The sequence below is a fragment of the Betta splendens genome, chromosome 14, assembly GCF_900634795.4.
Source record: "Betta splendens chromosome 14, fBetSpl5.4, whole genome shotgun sequence".
Taxonomy (NCBI): Eukaryota; Metazoa; Chordata; class Actinopteri; order Anabantiformes; family Osphronemidae; genus Betta; species Betta splendens.
The window spans coordinates 1902563-1926078 of record NC_040894.2 but is presented as its reverse complement, the minus strand read 5'-3'; the positions used below and the strand labels follow the sequence as shown (position 1 = coordinate 1926078).

Genomic DNA, 23516 nt, shown 5'->3' with positions numbered 1-23516 from the left:
AGCCGGAGCCAGAGACGAGGGACGGCAAAGAGCCGGAACCAGAGAAGAAGGACGACCCAAAGCCAGAACCAGAGGCGAGGACAGATGAGGCGCTGGAGCGGACATGGTCGCCGCTAGATTCTCCGGAGCTGGGACAGACGTGGTCGGTGCTGGACCACCAGGAACTGAGAGAGATGAGGTCGAAGCCGGACCAGCAGGAACTGAAGCAGACGCGGTTGGTGACAAACCACCAGGAACTGAAGCAGACGTGGTCGGTGGTGGACCACTAGGAGCTAAATCAGACTTGGTCAGCGGTGGACCACTCCTACCTGCACACAAAGAAGCAGAGGACACAGGGGCCATGGCTGGTGCAATCATCTCCGGACCCCTGGAGATGGAAGTCGGCGCGGCCTCCCTTGGACCACCAGGAGCTAGAGCAAATGTGCTCCTCCAGGAACCACCAGAACCTCCAGGGAAGACACCTGTGCACAGGAGACCAGAAGGCACCAGGTCCAGGACCGGTGTGAACCAGCCTGAACCACCAGGAAAGTGTCACAAACTCATAATCGCGCATGTCAGTTCCGGTTTTATTCTGTTCTGCTTCCTGTTTACCTTTCACATTACTGCCTGCTTTACTTCTGATTCCTTAGCCACCACCTGTAATCCATCAGCAATCACCTCTGTACTTAAGCACCAGCTCTTGCCCTGCCCAGTTGCCAGCCAGCATTCCAGCAATACCTTGTTACCTTGAACCATGTATGACCCTGATTACCCTGACCTTGTCTCCTGCCTTGCCTCCGATCTTGCACCGCCGTAAGTCTGAGCCTAGCCTGCCTCTTGACCACCGACTGCCTGATCCTTACCTCTACTGTAACTGCCACCACTGTGTATTGACCCTTGCCTGCCTGACCACAAGAACGATTAAACTCTTTCGTCCACTAAGCTTGTCTCCGCTGTGCATGTGGATCTGCTACCTAGAGCGCCGTGACAGAAAGGGGACTGGAGCGGCCTCCTCTTCGGGGTCGACAGGAACTGAGGCAGGGACGGTCTCTCCAGGGCTGACAGGGCTGTGAACGGCCTCCTCTTTGGGACTGACAGGGCTGCGAACGGTCTCCTCCGGACCAACAGGAGACAGAATGGCCGCTCCTTCAGGGCCAAAGCAGGACAGAACGGCCTCCTCTTTGGGGCCAACAGGGACAAGGGCTAGAATGGCCTCCTCTTCAGGGTCGACAGGGACAAGGGCTGAAACGGCCTCCTCTTCGGGGCCGACAAGGGCTGGACTTGACAGGACCAAAACTGGAGCTTGGGCTTGACATAGCTGAGCTGGAGCTTGGCGTGACAGGACAGCAACAGAGGTGGGAGCTGGCCGCTGCAGCAGGGCTGGGGCAGGAAGCAGGCATGGTTGCAGGGCCGGTGCATGAACCGACAGGGAAGATTGAGCTGGAACATGGGCAGGACGTGGAGATTGCACTGGAGCTCGAGCAGGGCAAGATGACTGCTGACCTGACCACCTGCTTATCGAAAATCCGCTTGCCTGTGTCACGATCTGGGTTTTTGCTTCTCGTTTAATTTCTTGTTTCTGGCATTTATTTTGAAGGACTCTGTTTTCACTCATCTTGTTTTGGTTTCCTGTTTTATTTTGGTAGTACTTCCGGTTTCTGTTTTCATCTGGTTAGTTCCAGTTTCACGTCCCGGTCTCATTACACACACCTGTCTGTCATTAGTAATCACCGCCAGCATTTAACCGCCACCAGTCTCATCAGTCTTTGCCTGATCGTTGTACGCCTACCGTCACTTTCCAGCATTCCATTGATAGCTTATGTCGTGTTTGACCCCGCTCCGCATTTTTTGACTTCTGATTCTCGCCTGATCCTGACCTGTTATCGTATCCTGTGAATTCTGTTATCGACCCGTGCCTGTCCTCTGGAAGTGATTTAGCCTGCTCCTTCTGTGCCTATGCCTTCATGCTTTCAAGTGTATGACCCGGACTGTTTTGAGACTATGATTCCCGCATTAAAACCCTTTTACTTACTCCATCTGTTTGCTGCGTTTTCGTATTAGTACTTTGACAAAGGAAGTAATCAGTTCTGATTTGAACTGCTACTTGGGATCACTCGGCTCACTGAATCAGCGTCTTCCATTTTTTATTTTATAAATGACAAAGACTGTATAGTAGTATATGTTGCTTAAAAACACACACTCAAACAGAAATTGCCACGTACATTAAATTGCCTCTCATACTGTACCAAAAAGTGCACTTAACCTAAGACTGACGAGAAACACATGGGACACTGATACTTATAATTATGCATAAGAACGAAAATCACATGACACCACAGAAGAAAGGAATAAGGAGTACAAACACTAAACAAAAACAACAGCATCAGAAAACGAATGGCAACAAAATACTAAAGAAGGTCTGGTGACTTCTCTGTTCAGGTTCATACAGACAACAAGAAACAACAACATAAGCCAATCAAAAAATAAAATTATTCGACATATAAAGTATTTACAGACACAAGGTTCAAATGTCAGTTCAGATGCAGAAACAGACATAAAGAAAAGCACCACCTACAGGACGTCAAACATCAGAAGCAAGAGATGGAATAGATAGAGTAGAGAAACACAACAGTGATGAGCTCTCAGCAATAAATGGGGAAAAATAATCAATTGAAATTCAAGAGCTTAACCCACTGCATCTGGAATGCCTTTGGGTGTATGTTGTGGTGAGTTTACAGATCTCAGCTGTGTATCATCACCACACACACAAAGTCCAGCATAGAGAGGCTGAGTGAATGTGGTCTGGACTCTGTGGAGGAGAGTCATGGTTTTAGAGACACTGTAGAAGGACAGAAGACCTGCTCTGTGATCCAGGTACACTCCTATTCTGAAGGATAGAGGACCTGAGACTGGAGTTCTGATGTTGTTGTACCAATATACATAACTGGTATCGTTACATAATAATGCCCAGGATTTATCATTACATCCAAATCCACATTCAAACCCACCTCCTGCTCTGCTGATGTTCTTGTATGCGATGGCTATATAAACTCCTATCCCGCTCCACTCCACCTCCCAGTAACAACCTCCAGTCAAACTCTCTCTGCTCAGAACCTGAATCCAACTAGTGAATCTGTCTGGATGATAAGAACTAGACTGTGGTTTACTCAGTCGTGTTACCTTTCTGTTGCCTTCAGATAATAATAAAAATTTGTTTACTGTATTTGGATCCAATGTGATTTCACAAGTATACTTTAGGAATCCACTTCTGCTCGTGGGTTCTGTTTCTAGTAGTTCTGGTTTTGACACTGTCAGTGAGATGTTTGTCCACGTCTTCCTCAGAACCTCCTGTATTTGGTCTCTGAGCTCTGACACAGCTGCTGTCACGTCCTCAAAGTATCTCAGAGGACGGGTGTTGGTTCTGGATGAGTGTGTGGATCCACTCAGTGCTGGCAGTGACGGGTAGATGTGTAGAAACTGGATGTGATCCTCTGTGTGTGAGAGCTGCTCCAGCTCAGCGTCTCTCCTCTTCAGCTCAGTGATCTCCTGCTCCAGCTTCTCCTGAACCTCTTTGACTCGACCCACTTCAGTTTCCTGCTGGAATCTGATCTGCTGCTTCACCTCAGACCTTCTTTTCTCCATCAGACGGATGAGCTCAGTGAAGATCTTCTAATACAGTTCATGCAGTAGCTGTGTCCACAGGGAAGAGTCACCGGATCCTTTAGTGGATCCAGACAAATGGAACAAGAGAAGGTTGTGTGGTTTAACTGAGATCCCGTCTGCGCCATTTCACCTCTAAATTGCAGCGACTGAGTCTGTGTTTCACTTTATCACAGTTAAGACCAGGTCGACCTGATAAACAACATATTTGTTCAGTGAATGCAGTCATATTTCCACGTCACCTCATGATGGTTACATGAAGCGGGACCGAGGCTAAAAAAGATCACAGTCCATCGTCCTACTGTTAAATGTCGAAAGAAAAGTGAAACTAAAATGTCGAAAAGGTTTTTAACTGTAGATTAGTATTATATTATAGCTTAAGTTAGAATTAATCAAATACACAAATAAACCACTAGTTAGTTAAAAAGTAATTAAAATGGGTTGAGGAGTAAGACAAACCGTAATATGAACAAACAAAGTAACTTAATTATTCATCAGTATTTCGTTTGATGAACTGAAAGAACTGAATGTACTGGATGCTGCCCTAAGCCCTAACCCTCCTTATAGGCAGTTCAGCTGTTTCACCTGTAGACCTTCAATTTCTTTTCTTCATGCAGTTCAGCTCTGAGCCTTTTACACTTTTCTTCTTTGTTGCAGGGTTTCTCAAAAAACATTTGTGTGGTTGAATCTGCGGAACAGTCAGAACCTGAAGGTGCTTCCTCTGCAGAAGCTTCAACTGGCAGCAGAAGTCCTACAGAAGCTCCTTCACCTGCACAGGTGGTCATCAAACCCTTTCCTTGAATACACACTAAATATGTGGCTGTTTCTGAAATGTAATTTTTTAAATATTTAAAGTAAATGAAGACTTAGAAGATAGACAGAAGCTTCACTTCCTGTAAGGCAGGATTTTTTATTATTAATCTACTACTTATATTGACAAAATTTTATCTACACAAATAGTAGATATAGTAAACAAAAACCTGCATATCAACGCTTCTACAATGATACCATATTATATATAAAACTAATTAGTGGATCAATTAATACAAATGCTTCAAAAACCATAAATATTTGTGTTACCTACAAATTATAATTTAATGTATGTAATTCTCTCTTATTTATTAATGTACCCCTGGCAAAAATGTCTCGTCCTGCTACGAATAAAGTTTGAATAAAAAAATAAAAAATAACAATAATAATAAAAACAGAAGTGGAAAAAAATAGTTTTTGCTCAGGAGTTGGAGCTGAACACTCGCAGTTTTCAGACTATTGTGGAAATACTGTGTGTTTTGGAGCAAAACGCTTTATTGGATTACATTCGCTGGATCATAACGAACAGAATGAGACCACACAAGACGTGAATGAGCGACGTTTGGGGTTCAGAAGAGATCATCAAATGTAAGTGATAGAAAATTTATGTATTTATGGTTATTGTTCTTTTCGTAGAATAACTACAGAAGTAATTTAAAATAATCTTTCCTATATAACAGGTTTGTGTGTTTTAAGTAGCCTTACTGTATGTTATTTATATTGCAGTGGCCCAAAGGGGAGTGTTATTCCGGCCTTGAGCTGCTAAGGCTAATGGGAAAATAACAGCAACTTGTGTCTGTGATGTTATAGTAAAAGTTAGGGTAACAAACGCGGGTCTGCACTTACCACAGAAAGCATTGTGTGCGTAGCTCTTTGTTTTTTGCATCAGGACATTTTTGAGTGGCAGGTTTGTCCTTTCTATGATAATCTATGGCACATATTTTAATACGTACACCTCGGATGTACTGCACACACGCACACTTTCCGTATTTCTTTATTATTTTCCATTTCAGAGTTTCCAAACGTGATTGGGTGCATTGATAGCACCCACATTCCTATTAAAGCTCCTTCAGTCAATGAGGGAGACTATGTTAATATGAAGTCATTTCACAGTATCAATGCCATTAAACTAATTACTGTTTCCATTAACTAGGTAATAATTGATGCAGCCTATCTCATCCCATCCAGAATCTTCAGGGAATCATCACTATGTCACATGTTTTAACAGGGTATGTTGTAATTTACACAAGTTCATGTTTTTACTGTATTGTTTTATTGTTTTAAACATTACAATCATTACAGGACACTACAATAGCTTCTTGCTGGGGGAAAAAGGGTTCCCTTGTCTGCCCTATTTAATGACACCCTAACCTGAACCTGGACCACAGACATGGTTCAACTGGGCCACAGCAGAACACGGCCAAGGTGGAGATGACCATAGGCATCCTGAAGGCAAGGTTTCAGTGTGTACGTGGCCTCAGGGTCAGTCCAGAGAGGACATGTGACAATATAGTGGATTGTGTTGTCCTTCACAACATTGTCACAATACGAGCAGATCCACCCTTCTTGTCCTGATGAGGATGAGGATCCAGTAGTGAACCAAGTAGACCACAGAGATGGAAGACTCTTAAGACTCATGATTTGTCAGAATCACTTTTATTAAAGTTTCTGCACCAAAGCGCTCATCATTTCTTCATGTCCTGAAAAATAAAATGGAATATTATTTACATTGCTTCACACAATGTCCCAGACTGTGTGCTTTCTGGAGGGTCCAATAATACAATCCGTCCATCGGTGACTGCAAGACAATGACTTTATTTCACTTTGATCTTATGGGTTGCAGAGTGCTACAACATTGTAGAAGCCTATGCAAGATATAGATCCTGTAATTGTGTAATCAAATCTTACCTTTTTGTAGGATTTTGTGTTCAAGAGTTCCTCTTGCTCCAGAAGGATTATACCTTAATAAAACAAGAATATTACTATTATCTAATATTATTCGAATCTCATGGAAATAATAGTACAAAATGATGTGGAAGTTATGTTCAATTTTCCTTTACAATAAAAGAGGGGCAACATAACGGTAATTAAATAAACTCAATTTACTTTACTTTCTTCTTCGCCAATGCAGCTGTGTTGCTTTTTCTATTAATAATCGTCTTAAATTCTTCATTCTCCACATTAAAACCTCCAACTCCGCCATTGAAATACACTGCCATTATAGTGTCGCTTCGGATTTCCATGGTGACTCGTGAATTCGGCGATCCATTGACAATGTCTTTATATATATATATATATATATATATACATACCACTCTATTCTCACCCTCCGCGGGTGGTCTCATCCACTTTCCAAGCTCGGGTCCTCTACCAGAGGCCAGGGAGCTTGAGGGTTTTGCGCAGTATCCTTGCTGTTCCTAGGACTGCACTTTTCTGGACTGAGATGTCGGATGTTTTTCCAGGGGTCTGTTGTAGACACTCCTCCAGTTTGGGGGTCACAGCACTCATTGCGCCGATATATGTATATGTGTTGTGCGCGCGCACACACACACACACACACACACACACACACACACACACACAAACGATGAGCCGTGCTTGTTGCTCCTTTTTCCATTTTCTTTTGTCATCCACCAAAATCCACCAGTGTCCACCGTCAAACTACAACATATACGTAACACACTAAGCATTTGTCATAAGAAAAAAAAACACAAGTACATAAATTAATGAACGGCAGGAAAAAATGGTAAAATAATCACACCTCAATGGCTGCACACATAAGAGGGAATGGAAACGTTAAATACATCAAAACATACACGGTGTAACTTTTGCATCTTGTCTTAGGCTGTGTCAGGAAACACACGGTGGAGGACCCAAACACAGCACAGACGCGACGTGAGATGTCAGAGGATTTATTAAGGCTCTTGGTCGGACAGGCAGAGGTCGGTACACAAGTGGCAAGAACGATAGCAACGGCACAGACAGGGATCAGGAAATCAGTGGTCAATCTCAGGCAAACGTCAAAATACCAGGCAGAGTCCAAAACCAGAAGCAAGGGGGCAGGCAAGGTGAGCAACAAAACTAGAGCTGGTACACAAGAAGGACTTACTGGGTATTGAGGCAAAGTGATTTGATGAGGTATTTGAGGTAAGTGAACAAACAAACGTGAACTAACAATTTGGCAAACGGCTGCTGTGTGAGGTGGAGACTAAATACCAAGGCTGATTGCTGATTATTGTCAGGTGTGAGTAATGAGGACCGGAGGTGACATGAAACACAGAGTGTGGCAGGAAGTCCTTCAAAATAAAATAGGAAACAGTACAGGTCGTGACAGGCTGCCACTTTCTTTCACATGCTTACCTTTGTGCACCTTTAAAATATGTTCAGACAGAACACATGAAATTTTGTTCCGGACCAGCATTGAACATTAAATAATTACAGACACAATAAATATGCAAATAAAAAAATGGAAAGATAACATTTAAGTCAGGTAAATATAGCATCATCAATATTGCAACTCACACCGTCATTGACATTGAAACTGATAATAAGTGAACATGAATCAAACTAACTTACCAAACTAATGCCACATGTAAAACAAGTTACCTCTATTACAAACAGGAACCAAACCTAAAAATCACATGTCACCACAAATGAACAAACAGGGCAAACACTGGGTGAAACAGCGCCACCTGGCTGCTGGAAGACAAAGTGGTACAGAAACACTTAGTTCTATCTTTGTTCCACCACCACCCAACAACTCTGTGTATATGTGTTCATTGTCTTCCATACATTTGATGATATAGTATCATAAGTTGCAATGACAGCATCTAAGGACAAAAATCATAGCACACGTTTAGATAATTTTCATAGATGCATAGATGCATATTTAAACATATTAAAAAAATTTAATAAAATTCTGTTAAGGACACTTAAGTTCAATAATATTAATTTAAATAATTATTTACATGTACAGTAAATAAACTCTGATTAATAATATATTTTGAAGACAATCTGTCATTTTAACGTTAATATTTTTTTAATTTCATGTAAGGGCTTTTTTTTTTGCCTTTTTACAACCTTTAGGTATTTTGTCAACCGTTTTACAACCGTTATCATCGAATGTTGTTTCAATGTTTCCTCAATGCCACAGAAGCAACTGACATTATTTCAACCCTATGTCATATTTTATATATTTTATAACTGTCAATCAATTAAATTTAAAGTTATCATTCTGTAAATGTTTTGAGGTGAGGACAACAAAGAAATAAAGGCAGGTCTGGTGAGGTATCTGTTCAGATTCACACAAAGTAAGAGAAAGAACTAAACAAAAACATATCAATAAAAACGTTCAAAAAACTATTTACAGATGCAGAATATGATAATATGAGCAAAATATCAAGATGAAGATTTAAGTTCAAGATGTTAAGTTCAGTTTCCTGCTGGGATCTGATCTGCTGCTTCACCTCAGACCTTCCTTTCACCATCAGACGGATCAGTCTAGTGAAGATCTTCTCACTGTTCTCCACTGTTTGATCCGCAGAGCGACTGATGGCCTCCACCTCCTGTTGAAGCACCTTCACCTCTTTGTCTCTGTCCTGGATTCTCTGCTGGATTTCCTGTCGACTCCCTTCGAGCTCTCTCTGCCTCTCAGTCCTCTCTGCTACAGCTGAGACTGTGTCGTGGCCTCTATGTTCATCCACAGAGCAGAGATGACAGATACACTGTTGATCAGTACGACAGAAAAGCTCCTTCACTCTGTGGTGACGAGAGCAGACGTTCTCCTGCAGCTTCTGGGAGGGCTCCACCAGCTTGTGTTGCTCAAAGGCAGAGGAATTATAATGAGGCTGGACGTGAGTCTCACAGTAAGAGACCAGACACATCAGACAGGACTTGGCAGCTTTCAGTTTCCTCCCAGTGCAGACATCACAGGCCACATCTTCAGGTCCAGCATAGCAGTGATCAGCAGCAGCAGCTTGGAGTCCAGTCTTCTTCAGCTGCTCCACTAACTCTGCTAACATGGTGTTTTTCACCAGGACAGGCCTCGGTGTGAAGGTCTGTCTGCACTGAGGGCAGCTGTAGAGTCTCTTCCTGTCTTCTCCATCCCAGAATCTTCTAATACAGTTCATGCAGTAGCTGTGTCCACAGGGAATAGTCACCGGATTCTTCAGTAGATCCAGACAGATGGAACAAGAGATGGTTTCCTGGTTTAACCGAGCTGCTGTCTGAGCCGAGCTGATTTCAACTCTAAGCAACAGCAACTGAATCTGTGTTTTACTTTATCACAGTTAAAACTAGTTTGACCTGATAGACAACATATTTGTTCAGTGAATGGAGCCTGTCCGCTGCTCGATTTCACCACATATTGTTTACACCCCTCTTGAAACGGTCTTTACATTGGCAAGTTACGACTTGATCAAATGCTTGTACTACACTTCAGTATTTGCTCTGATAGCTATCGAGCCCTATTTATTAATTAATTAGGAGCCAATTTGGTATACTCAAATTAAAATGGTTGTAGTTCCTAAATGGTAAAGGCTACAATATTGAGCTTGGTGTCACTGGGAAGGGAACAAGGAAAAATCATTGTAGTTTTCAAAGAAAGAAATAGAATTTGTTACAGTTATACAGGAAAAAAATAACAGAAACTACAAACCCTCGTCTACGTTTTTCCCTAGATATAAGCAAATATCTCCCTGGGGACTGGCAGCAAGACAAAAATACAACCTTTCTCCGCTACACGCCTGCTTTGTCCGTTTTCATCCAGCATTTACATGGTTAACTCTAGAGGCCGGGGAGTGGGGAAGGGGGAGGGTTGAAGATCATTGGCTAGGGGTTGCCCTGGTTACCCCATACTTAAACATTATCTGCTTGGTTTGGTCTCGATAGAAGCAGGAGGCTTACGAGCTCCATCTTGCGTCCTCCCTGTTAGTTTGAAATGTAGCAAGTTACTGATACTTATCACTACCAATATCAATAATGTGTCAATATGGAAATTGTGGTGTTGTATGTCATGACTTTTATTAAGTAGTATGGGATATGTATAACAATGCATATGTGTATGTACTGTATATGATATGTACTGTATATGTTTGTATGAGTATGTGCACATACCTTAATACTATTATTGGTATTAGTAATAATCTCCAAAGTAAACCACAGTACAACAGTTGTTGTACTGTGGTTTATGAATGTTATGAATGTGTTAGTCTAAGGTACATCCCTGCTTAATTATTTTGCACCGATTGTTTACTTAACAGATTTGCTTGGTTTCAGCAGCTGGTTGCACCCCTTACCCCCACCCCCCCACCCACACCCTAAAGCAAAAACTTAACCTGTCCACCAACACAGCAAAATCACACATATTTGGGATTAGCTAAAAAAACATTAAATAAATCATAAATCAAGAAGAGTATATATATTTTATGTATACCCCTCTTATTAAAGCAAAGCTGTCCATCACAATATGGCATTCAGCGTAAGATATGCTGCTTGTTAAACTGCTGGACAGAATAAAAAAAAAAAAAAATTAGCAAGTTATGGCTCACAGAAATGGAAAAAAAATTTTTCGCTCAGGAGTTGGAGCAGAATACTTGCAGTTTTCAGACCATTGTGGATATACTGTGTGTTTTGGACCAAACGCTTTATTGGATTACATTCGCTAGATCATAACGAACAGAATGAGACCACACAAGACGTGAATGAGCGACATTTGGGGTTCAGAAGAAGTCATCAAATGTAGGTGATGGAAAATTTATGTATTCATGGCTATTGTTCTTCTTCGTCTGCTGGGAGCATAAGGAACTATATCTTAAGAAGGAGCTTTATCATATCATCAAGTACTTTGTAGGTGAGTAGGAGAATTTTAAATTCTATCCTACATTTTACAGGCAGCCAGTGCAGAGAAGCTAATGTAGGAGAAATGTAATCTCTCTTTCTAAGGCCTGTCAGAACTCTGGCTGCAGCATTTTGAACAAGCTGTAGGCTTTTTAAGGAGCTGTTAGGACATCCTATGAGTAAAGAGTTACAGTAGTCCAGCCTAGGGGTAACAAATGCATGGACCAGTTTCTCTGCATCACTCTGAGAGAGGATGCTTCTGATTTTAGCTATATTTCTAAGATGGAAGTAGGCGGTTCTGGAGATTTGTTTAAAGTATGATGTAAAAGAGAGATCCTGGTCATAGATGACACCAAGGTTCCTCACAGTAGAGACTGAAGCTAATGTTCTGCCATCCAGGGTGGCTATCTGACTCAATAGTGTCTCTCTGTGATTTTTAGGCCCAACAATAAGAATTTCAGTTTTATCGGAATTTAGTTGAAGGAAGTTTTGGGACATCCACGATTTGATGTCCTTTAAACAACTTTGAATTTTTACTAGTTCATCTGTTTCATTTGGTTCCAAAGACATATATAGCTGAGTATCATCTGCGTAACAATGAAAATTAATAGAATGCTTTCTAAAAATCCCACCTAGAGGAGACATGTATAGGCTAAACAGAATTGGAACAAGCACAGAACCCTGTGGTACTCCATAGCTAATCCTTGTGCATGTGGAGAACCACTATCTCACTAACATGAACAAAGTGGAATCTGTTCAACAAATAGGATTTAAACCATCCCAGTGCTGTTCCTTTGATTCCGATTATATGTTCTAGTCTCTGTAATAGATTGTTATGATCAACTGTATCAAATGCAGCACTAAGATCTAACAGGACAAGGATAGAAACTAGACCATTGCCTGAAGCTAAGAGAAGATCATCAGTGACTCTAACCAGAGCTGTTTCTGTGCTATGATGTTTTCTAAATCCTGACTGAAAATCTTCGTACAGGTTTTTCCCATTCAGGGGGTGAGATAATTGTTTAGCCACAATTTTTCAAGAATCTTAGAAATTAAGGGTAAATTTGAACCTATAGTTTGCTAGTTCTCCAGGGTCCAGAGTAGGTTTTTTCAATAAAGGTTTGACCACTGCCACCTTAAAAGCCTGTGGTACCTAGCCTAAATGTAAATATTGGTTGATTTGATTTAATATGGATGATCTGATTAGAGGTAGAACTTCTTTGAGTAATCTGATTGGGATTGGATTTAAAAGACAAGAGGACGACTTGGAAGAGTTGATTATTGAGGTTAACTCTGTATGAGTTATGGGGAAGAAGCTGTCTAGGTAAGACTTGGTAAATTTATTAGACTTGTTGGATCTAGACAGTGATTTCTGTCATTTGGAGGAAGTTGCTGATGAATGTCCTCTCTAATGGTGATAATTTTATTAGTAAAGGAGTTCATAAAGTCATTGCTGCTGAAATTTAAGGGAATAGTAGGCTCAACACAGCTATGACTCTTAGTTAGCCTGGCTAGGCTGCGGATCTCCTCTGTCCTCACACACCTTCTCTGATTTACTGCCTTCTTCTTCAGAGGAGCCACTGTGTCTTACATTGTACGTAGAGAAGCTGCAGCATCATCTACAAGACAGTCAACCTGTTTATAAGGATTAGGGTGACTGTTCTTCTCTGTGTATCTACCTAATTAATTTCTGCTCGGCTGTGATGCGCCACAGCACCGAGCTGACAGTCGGGATGTCTCTGCATCACAGCGCTTCTGTCCGGCTTTGGCCGTCAGGCTGTGGCCGGTGGTGACATGTGCTTTTTGTATTAATTAGCTTTGGTAATTTCACAATATTTGAGAACATTCAACAATCAGGTTCAAACTCAAACAAGACTCAAAAGACAGGACGCAGACGTTTAACATCTTGTATTTTATTGACAAAAGATCGTAGCAATTAGCAGCAGAGTTATTCAGGCCTCATCCTCCTTTAGCTACAAACAACGATCAAACTGCAAACTAACGACTTGTAAAACTGTAAAGACTTTTTAGATCGCAGACGACAAAACATTATCGAGGCATCAACGACAACAGCTAACCCGCTTTTCCCTGCTTCAAGCAGCTGTCGTAACTAAGAGCAACCAGTACGGCATTCGGAAGTCGGTCACCACTTAATCTGGAAACACCTTCATTTTAACACCGGCAGCGGTGAGGACACGTTAGGTGTGTGAACGGGGGAGGAGCGCGACAGCAACTGCGATGCGATTTTGAGTGACGAAAATGTTTATTTTAAAATATTTTTTAATAATTTTACTTTTCCAAGCCACACGGAGCCACAGTATATAAATAACCCTAACCCATGCAGCTCTGGAGCCACGTGTTGCCGACCCCTGTCATGGGGGAAACACTGTACACCAAATGAAACTGTTTTAGGTTAACTTTTTCCTTTTCCACTTATTTGGCTATTTCTCATCTGGTCAACAGCAGAGACGGTCATTGTTGCAACTACATACATTTACATCTTTACACAGATTTCATCCTGCCATCTTGTTGTGGGGCAGAGGAGGCAGCAACTGTAATGAGCTAATGTCATCAGGAGATGTTTATGGAGTCAAATTAGGGTCGCGTTAAAATCTAATGTGTGATCTGTGCGTGCGTAACCAGATTTGTACTTGTAGACTTAGTCTACAAGTTGACGTTGACATTGACCACAAGTTGACGTTACTTACCGGTTAGCGACAGAGTAATCTGTGGATAAAGTGCCTCCTGTTACCTACCTACCTGTTAGGGTTATGTAATGTAAACCATGCGCTTCATTCACAGATTATTCTGTCACGCTAACAGGTAAGTAACATCAACTGGTGTTCCATACGAAAGAGTGACCACGTGAACTGATGACCGACTTCCGGTGAGTTGTTTTACCTGGTGACATCCTGTTAGCTGTCTCTGTCATTGCCTTGGTTTACGTTACCTATCTGTTAGAGCATGCACTCTAACAGAGTGATCTATGGACGGAGCATAGCGTTTAAACTGTTTTGTGTCGTGTTTTTTGTGAACGATCAGGAACGTCTTGTCCTTTACTGTCGCACCTGTTACCTGCCGGCAGGCGGTGTCGTCGCCTAAGTAAACTGTGTATCAAGCGAAGCAGAGTCAGAGCGGTGCAGGTCTCAGCTGACGGTTGAAAGTGAATGTCTGTCTGATCATTAATATAATTAAAGTCATCAGTCAGTGGACTAGCTTGTTGCTGCTTGTGGAGCTTTCAGGATCTGCTATGCTATGTCAAAGGACTACGACAACTTCCTTGTTCATCAGCCAATCAGAATGTGGAGGCAAATTAAGGTTATTTTACTTTACTTTACTTTACATTTTTACTTTACATGATTTGTGTGTAATTTTAACGCCCCAAGTTATTAGCATAAGCATGGTATAGACCCACTAAGTCTAAAAGTACAAATCTGCCAAGTCTGCCTCTCATATTTACTCACAAAATGAAGAGGCTGCAACCTATTGAAACTGAGGAGAACTACGCCTACTTCTTGGATGTGATCTTTCACTTCGTCAATTCTGTGTCCTAAATCCAAGATTAAACAGACAGAGGGGAAAGCATCAGCTATGGAACGTCAAACATCAGAACAAGTGCAAATGATGGAATATTAAAGTAAAAAAACAACATTGATTTGAGATCTTAACCAACTTATATGACTTGAGTCTATTTGAGTTTACAAAGCTTGGCTGTGGCATCATCACCATAAACACAAAGTCCAGCATAGAGAGGCTGAGTGAATGTGGTCTGGACTCTGTGGAGGAATAACATGGTTTTCAACACAGAGACACTGTAGAAGGACAGAAGACCTGCTCTGTGATCCAGGTACACTCCTATTCTGGTGGATGGAGGACCTGAGACTGGAGTTCTGATGTTGTTGTACCAATATTCATAACTGGTATTGTAACATATTAATGCCCAGGATTTATCATTACGTCCAAATCCACATTCACTTCCCCTCCCTGCTCTGCTGATGTTCTTGTATGCCACCACTATACAAACTTCTGCCCCTCTCAACTCCACCTCCCAGTAACAACGTCCAGTCAAACTCGCTTTGCTCAGAACCTGAACCCAGTCAGTAAATCTGTCTGGATGAGCAGAATAAGACTGATATTCATAAATAAATGTGATTTTTCTATTTCCCTTAGATAATACAAGCTGTTTGTTTACTGTGTTTGGATCCAATGTGATTTCACATGAACATTTTAGGAAGTGAGTTCTTTTTTTGGGTTCTGGTACTAGTACTGAAAGTAAAACGTCCACATCAGTGACTGACCGTGAGATGTTTGTCCACGTCTTCCTCAGAACCTCCTGTAGTCGGTCTCTGAGCTCTGACACAGCTGCTGTCACGTCCTCAAAGTATCTCAGAGGACGGGTGTTGGTTCTGGATGAGTGTGTGGATCCACTCAGTGCTGGCAGTGACGGGTAGATGTGTAGAAACTGGATGTGATCCTCTGTGTGTGAGAGCTGCTCCAGCTCAGCGTCTCTCCTCTTCAGCTCAGTGATCTCCTGCTCCAGCTTCTCCTGAACCTCTTTGACTCGACCTACTTCAGTTTCCTGCTGGGATCTGATCTGCTGCTTCACCTCAGACCTTCTTTTCTCCATCAGACGGATGAGCTCAGTGAAGATCTTCTCACTGTTCTCCACTGTTTGATCAGCAGAGCGACTGATGGCCTCCACCTCCTGTTGAAGCACCTTCACCTCCTTGTCTCTGTCCTGGATTCTCTGCTGGATTTCCTGTCGACTCCCTTCGAGCTCTCTCTGCCTCTCAGTCCTCTCTGCTACAGCTGAGACTGTGTCGTGGCCTCTATGTTTATCCACAGAGCAGTGATAACAGATACTCTGTTGATCCGTACGACAGAAAAGCTCCTTCACTCTGTGGTGACGAGAGCAGACGTTCTCCTGCAGCTTCTGGGAGGGCTCCACCAGCTTGTGTTGCTCAAAGGCAGAGGAATTATAATGAGGCTGGACGTGAGTCTCACAGTAAGAGACCAGACACATCAGACAGGACTTGGCAGCTTTCAGTTTCCTCCCAGTGCAGACATCACAGGCCACATCTTCAGGTCCAGCATAGCAGTGATCAGCAGCAGCAGCTTGGAGTCCAGTCTTCTTCAGCTGCTCCACTAACTCTGCTAACATGGTGTTTTTCACCAGGACAGGCCTCGGTGTGAAGGTCTGTCTGCACTGAGGGCAGCTGTAGAGTCTCTTACCGTCTTCTTCATCCCAGAATCTTCTAATACAGTTCATGCAGTAGCTGTGTCCACAGGGAAGAGTCACCGGATCCTTCAGTGGATCCAGACAGATGGAACAGGCTAAAGTTGTCTGGTTTAACTGAGATCCCGTCTGCGCCATTTCACCTCTAAGTTGCAGCGACTGAGTCTGTGTTTCACTTTATCACAGTTAAGACCAGGTCGACCTGATAAACAACATATTTGTTCAGTGAATGCAGTCATATTTCCACGTCAACTCATGATGGTTACATGAAGTGAGAACAAGGCTAAAAAAAAAAAAATCAATCAATCCTCCTGCTTTTTAACTTCGAAAGAAAAGTGAAACTAAAATGTCGAAAAGGTTTTTAGCTCCAGATTAGTATATTATAGCTTAAGTTAGAATTAATCAAATACACAAATAAACCATTAATTAGTTAAAAAGTAATTAAAATGGTTCAAGGAGTAAGACAAACCGTAATATGAACAAACACAGTAACTTAACTATTTATCACTATTTTATTTTAATGAACTGAAGATCTTTATTTCCTCTGCTCTCGTTTTCACACTTTTATTTTTTGTTGCAGGGTTTCATAACATTAACAGACAGGACAGCGACTGGGTGGGAGTTTCACCCGTTCCAGTTTGAGTTGATAAACAACATATTTCTTCAGTGAAAGGAGGCATTTTTCCATGTCACCTCAAGTTATTTTAACTGCACGTTAATATTATATTATAACTTAAGATAGAAGTCATCAGATACAAGAACTAACCACTAGTTAGTAAAAAAGTAATAAAATGGTTCAAGGAGCAAGACAAACCGTAATATGAACAAACACAGTATTTTAATTATTCATCACTATTTCGTTTGATGAACTGAAAGAACTGAATTTACTGGATGCTGCCCTAAGCCCTAACCCTCCTTATAGGCAGTTCAGCTGTTTCACCTGTAGACCTTCTGTCAGACTTGGGCAGGCGTCGGACCCACATGCACAGCACAGAGGCAAGGTGATGATTAAACACAGGTTTATTTTTTAATGCAAGGTCAGACGGTCCAGGTCATACACAAGGCTTGGTAATGAGGTACAGCAGGGAGCAGGCAGTCTCAAGTCCAGTAGGCAGTCCAGGTTCGGTACACAGGAGGTCTCGGTGACGGTACAGGCAAGGGCTAAGCAAACTCACGGTCAGTTGTTCAGTCAAGGTTCTTTCTCTGGCAACGGTACAGACAAGGTTCAGGCAGGATACGACGGTCAAGGCAATCAGGATCAAAATACTAGAGACTATACACGAAACGCTGGAAAGAAGTTCGGAACTTAACAATCTGGCGGCTTGAGTCTGTGAGACGTGGAGGTTATATACTGGTGAGTGATTACTAATTACGGACAGGTGTGGATAATGAGAACCGGTGAGTGAACAACTGACTGAAACCGGAAGTTAACAAAATAAAACAGGACATGGCGTGAAACGTGACACCTTCAATTTCTTTTCTTTATGCAGTTCAGCTCTGAGCTTTTTACACTTTTCTCAAGGAGGGTTTCTCAAAAAAAACATTTGTGTGGTTGAATCTGCGGAACAGTTGCCAAAACCTGAAGGTGCTTCCTCTGCAGAAGCTTCAACTGGCAGCAGAAGTCCTACAGAAGCTCCTTCACCTGCACAGGTGGTCATCACACTCTTACCTTGAATACACACTAAATATGTGGTTGTTTCTGAAATGTAATTTTTAAATATTTAAAGTAAATGAAGACTTAGAAGATAGACAGAAGCTTCACTTCCTGTGAGGCTGTTTTCCTAAGACTAAAGAAAGCATCACATGATCTGTGTAAATAGCAAATCAGACGTACTGGCCCGTTTGAGCCACTAGGCGTCAGTGTTGATAACAACCTGGAAAAGTCAACAGCGTCATTGAATGAGTAAAGGCCAAACTGGTCAAAATAATTTTTTATTATGATTCAAATATTGTACATATTTACCAAACAATACGACTGCATTTAACCCTAACCTTGTCAGCTGTTCTTTATTAAACCTCACTGGCATCTTTATTAGAAACACTACAGTTTACAGTAATTCTGCCACATGCAGGAATCATGATGAATGTCTTCAGAAAGGTTATTTTACAGTTTTTAATTTTGCACTAATGCTTCAGCATAAATGAATTAATTAAAAGTCCATCACCCACTGTGGCCTCAATAGTAAAGATACATAAGATCATTACCTGCCTAAATTAAGTTAATTAGAATTAAGAATGCCTTTATTTAAATAACCTGACATAATAATTTTATAATGTTTATTTATTTCACACACATATTACATATTTACTTACTGCTGAATTAATAGATCTTTATGGGACTTGACAGGTAATTCAACACCAAAGACATTTTCTAATTTCCAGGAGGCTCTATGTTATAGTAAATAAATAATATATTAAGTTATATTTACTATTTATTTATATTTGTCTGCAAATATATCCTGATTTCCGTAACATTTACCTGTCAAAAGCTGTTGGATCAATAACATTCACTGAAAACTGAGCAGGTTTGGATTTATTTTCTGTATAATTTGACACCAATTGGTTCAATAATTACATCAATGTTTAATTTTAAAGTGAATCAGCTTTGTTGGGAAATGCTGCATAACGATATTAATAAACTGGCTGCTATAAAAGCAGCAGCCTGACGACGATGAGGAGCAGGGACACCGCGTCGTCTCCTCCACAGCCTGTTGTCATTACACCATGTTTCCCAGCGTTCCCATCTCTGCTCCTGATCCCGTGTCGCTGAATTTAATCAACAACCAGTAACATGTTTGTCGCCTGTCGGTCGCCTTCAGAGGCAGCCAGAATTCATTTCTAGATTATCCTGCAGTCATATCTGGATGCGCCGCTTTTATCCCCGAAGCTTCAAAGCCAGCGCTTCGCTCACTTCAAACAGCCGTCACCGAGTGCCAATCAAAGCCGCTGCAGAAGACAACAAACACTACAGCAAATGTTAATCAGCATCAGCAGAGTAAATAAAATAAAGTGTAAACACATGCCGTAATCGGCACCAGATGGATGAATACGACAGCATGTCCCATCATTCAGTAGTTCACGCAGAGTCCAACTCCTCCACCTCCTCATTCATCCTCCATCCATCGCTGCCGAAGCCTCCAGTCACGGCTCCACTGCTTTTCTCTGCTTCATCAGGAGCTCCAGTTCCAGAACAGAAACCTTGTCACCTTCGCCTCCAGAGGAGCAGCATGAGAGCAGGAAGCAACGTGAAGGAGTTCAGGAACCAGAACAAGCGCATTCAGGATGAAGAACAGCTCGCGCTGATCTCTGTCTCGCTGCTTTATTCCATTTCTACTTGCTGAATTCGTCAGACAGGCAGTTTCCCGGAGCCGCTAGCAGCGTTTGGATGCGTCTGTGCCAAAGCAGCCAGTGGTTGAGAAATAGGCTGTTGGTGTTCTGTGCTCACATCACTGGGGTCTGTGGAATGACAAATCCACTGTCATTTCATCAACAATGATAATCAGACTGTGCGTTTTCAGTTATTGGGAGAAACGGTGGCTGATCAAACACACTCTCACACTTCAGCGGGGGAAACCACACGGAAGCAGTTTCTGTTGTGGTTTCCAATTAACACAGCTGTTGTTTGCTGCTTGTTGTTTTGATCAGCGTCGCTGTTTATGTGGCACCACAGAAAAAGTGAGAGAGGCCTCCTTCCTGTTTGAACCCGGCTCCGGTGTCGACTGGAGGCATGAGAAACGTCGAGGCCCAACTGTGGTCAGAGCTGCAGTGGAGCCGTGACTCATTCTCACTACGCCTGTACCTTCTACAGACAGAGCGCGGCTGCGGCGCGCTGTACTGTAGCAGATGCTCGATGCTTATCTCTCATTCATGGCGTCCAAGGAAATGTAGCGTAAGCTGGTTAACAGCCGTTTTCTCGGTATCTGCCTGGCAGAGATGTGCTGATAATCACCTGCCGCCTCGCTCTGAGGAAGCTGAGGCGATGCTGCAGCGTTGCCCAACACTCGAAGCTGCTGCTTATAATGAAGCTGAAGCTGCTGCTGCTGAAGCTGCTTATAATGAAGCTGCTGCTTATAATGAAGCTGCTGCTTATAATGAAGCTGCTGCTTATAATGAAGCTGCTGCTGAAGCTGAAGCTGCTTATAATGAAGCTGAAGCTGCTGCTGCTGAAGCTGCTGCTTATAATGAAGCTGAAGCTGCTGCTGCTGAAGCTGCTTATAATGAAGCTGCTGCTTATAATGAAGCTGCTGCTTATAATGAAGCTGCTGCTTATAATGAAGCTGCTGCTGAAGCTGAAGCTGCTGCTGCTGAAGCTGCTGCTGAAGCTGCTGTTGAAGCTGCTGCTGAAGCTGCTGCTTATAATGAAGCTGCTGCTGCTGAAGCTGAAGCTGTTTATAATGAAGCTGAAGCTGCTGCTGCTTCTCATAATGAAGCTGCAGCTGAAGCTGCTGAAGCTGAAGCTGCTTATAATGCAGCTGCTACTGCTGCTTATAATGCAGCTGCTGAAGCTTCTTATAATGAAGCTGCTGCTGCTGCTGAAGCTGCTGAAGCTAAAGCTGCTTATAATGCAGCTGCTGCTGAAGCTGCTGCTGAAGCTGCTTATAATGCAGCTGCTACTGCTGCTTATAATGAAGCTGCTGAAGCTTCTTATAATGAAGCTGCTGCTGCTGCTGCTGAAGCCGGCAGGTCCATTCACAGAAACCGGCTTAGCAAAAAATACCTGCATCACAACCAGTTCTTCGTTCTTTCAACCCGAAGCTCCCGTCAGAACAAAGACTCAACACGTGGCCTTCACTGGTGTGAGGCCTTTAAAGATGGCGGCTGCCAGGATTAAAGCGTTCATCAGCAGACGCACAATGCTTCGAATCAGACCAACTGGAGTTGTTTTTGCAGATGCTGATTAGGAAGAGCTTATATTCTGATTCACATCTGCCGTTGATAATCTCCAAATGAAAGCGCAGCGCTTGGCAGCGCGCTCAGCGCCGCGGCCCTGCCAAGACCTTCACCACAAACTATCAAACCGCCACGCTGCAGCCGCCATCCACGTGTGCACAGAATACAGCATCCCATAATCAACAAATTCTCCATATTCCCCCCCTCAGGTGCCTTCGCCAACATCAAAGGAGGCAACGCGTGGTGCGGTATCTGCCGCGTGAACCCGCCGCCTTTCAGCCCCGAGACAGCAGCGCGGAGCAGCCGAGCAAATGCGATTTCACGAGCGCCGCTCGTACCTGGCAGGTAGGGCTGTGGTTGGCTGCCTGTACCTGGGCTGCAGCCGATGGCAGCGCTTCACAGGCGTGAGATCAGATATGAAAATGAGCCACAGATCCAAGAGTTGGAAAAGTAGCGAGCAGTCAGTCGACCGGACTCTTTCTATCAAACACATCAGCTTCTACGGAAAAAACAGTTTCTGCAACTCTTTATATAAAGCTGCGCATTAAAAGCCCTTCAGCCGCCTGTTTCTTCAGTCATTCACAGCTGGAGATGAGCAGATGATGGATCTGACTTCAGCATCGGGCCGTTTCCTTTGGGTTCTGCTGTGATTTTCGCCCTCCGTCGCCCTGCGTCGCTCCATGATCTCGGAGGGTTTCTTTCACACGTTCACATCAGCAGCGCTGGAACGAAGCGCGCGCGGGTCGAGAGCTCTGCGCCGCTGGAACCACTGGCACCGAGCGCCCGCTGCAGAAGCCTGGCTCAGCTTTTTGATCCTGACTCCAGTTTCACATCAGGAAAATCACCAAAACCGTCTTTTATGTTGTGCGGCGCTGAGCCAGAGCCTGACAGGCACACGAATGCTTTTATTTCACCATCACGTTAACGCTTTTTCCTCTGGAAACCTCCAGATAAACTGCAAAGCGGATGTTTTAATAGTTGCCCATTTGTTTTACATTTGAGGCCTGAACTCAACCTGCTTTTACACAGCGAGGCTCAGTGATTCACCTCCTTCACTGGATCTGTGCTGAAAAACAAGCACTGACCTGACTCCATTATGTCAGAAAATTAAACATGCTTTACAAAACAGAATTCATTCAAATTCATCAAAATCAACTTTTATTTTTGCAGCTTTAAAGAAGCTTGGACTGAAGTTTTTAGTTTAGTTTGCTTGTTCCTGTGAATCTACACAAAAGGTGCTGTGGCCTTAAAACGTGATGTGTAAACTTTGTGTTACTTCTGCACTCTTGTGCAACTTTACATGCTGAAAATACACTTATAACCTCAAAATCAATTCCATTGACTGCGCGTCGCGCTGAGGAGGAGGCTACAGTTCGAGATATGGGAGCGGTTGAAGACATTTTCCATCAGGGCGTGTGATCAGCCCCGAGATCTTCCAGTGGTTGTGTAACTGTGTTTGTCCTGAACCAGCGCACGCCTCGGCGTCTCACAAAGCGTCTGCTGTAGATGCGACGAGCTCTTTTAACTGGTGGAGATGTGAAGAAATCAGACAGAAGTGTTGTCTGTCCGTAAACGCGCTGCTCGCTCAGATGCTAACGGTTACATCTAAATGCCAGGCCCCCCCCCACCCCCAGCCAACGTACACACAACCACACACACAGCAGCGCTCCTCGCCCCCACGTACACAAACACGCAAACTTTCCATACGACAGTAGAACACAAATTCTCCACTATTAATCGCTCAGCACAACATTAGCTGCAGCCAGAGTGAGTTCTGTGTGTGTAGATGAACCCTGTGATGGAACGTTAAAGACTCAAACTGTCACCACAGTCACACCTGGAAGATGCCCGGAGGAACCACAGACCTGACGGAGCATCGCAGAAGACGAGACCGAGGATCATTCAGTGTTGAAATAACGGAAGTAGAAAAGCAAACGTTTAACAAACAAAAAGTCAAAATGTAAAAGCTTGAATGAAAAGAATCTCAGAGCAAAAGACGTGAGAACGTTTTCAAAGTGGCTCAAGGTTTTCATTTTGTGTGGCTTTAGACTCTGTCCAAACGCTGGAGAACAAACGTATCAAACTAGCGTGAAGTCTGAGGCCC

General features: G+C 43.0%; 1 protein-coding gene and 1 pseudogene across 2 annotated transcripts; both read right to left on the bottom strand.

The window, feature by feature from the left end:
- Positions 1–2263: 2263 nt before the first annotated feature.
- LOC114869123 (tripartite motif-containing protein 16-like) lies at positions 2264–9723 on the bottom strand (annotated as a pseudogene).
- On the bottom strand, positions 5704–17057 carry LOC114869121 (E3 ubiquitin/ISG15 ligase TRIM25-like). 2 transcript variants are annotated; one of them, XM_055514492.1, is made up of 3 exons: positions 15585–17057; positions 6358–6410; positions 5704–6149 (listed from the first exon to the last, which is right to left on the bottom strand). In XM_055514492.1, exons 1-3 carry the CDS (start codon positions 16658–16660, stop codon positions 6109–6111), a joined length of 1170 nt encoding a protein of 389 aa, XP_055370467.1. In that variant the 5' UTR covers positions 16661–17057; the 3' UTR covers positions 5704–6108. The 2 variants fall into 2 exon arrangements, with proteins under 2 accessions (XP_055370467.1, XP_055370468.1); XM_055514493.1 differs by lacking the exons at positions 5704–6149; positions 6358–6410 and adding an exon at positions 13180–14836 and having other exon boundaries at positions 15585–17053.
- Between the last annotated feature and the right edge of the window lie 6459 nt (positions 17058–23516).

Bases quoted from the DNA above. Each gene is read 5' to 3' on its own strand.
- LOC114869121 (XM_055514492.1), bottom strand. From the start codon at position 16,660: ATGGCGCAGACGGGATCTCAGTTAAACCAGACAACTTTAGCCTGTTCC. The intron at 6,411-15,584 runs GTCAGTCACTGA...TGTTTTATTAAG, and splicing joins ACGTGGACAAACATCTCACG to GTATAATCCTTCTGGAGCAA. The intron at 6,150-6,357 runs GTAAGATTTGAT...TTTATTTTTCAG, and splicing joins ACACAAAATCCTACAAAAAG to GACATGAAGAAATGATGAGC.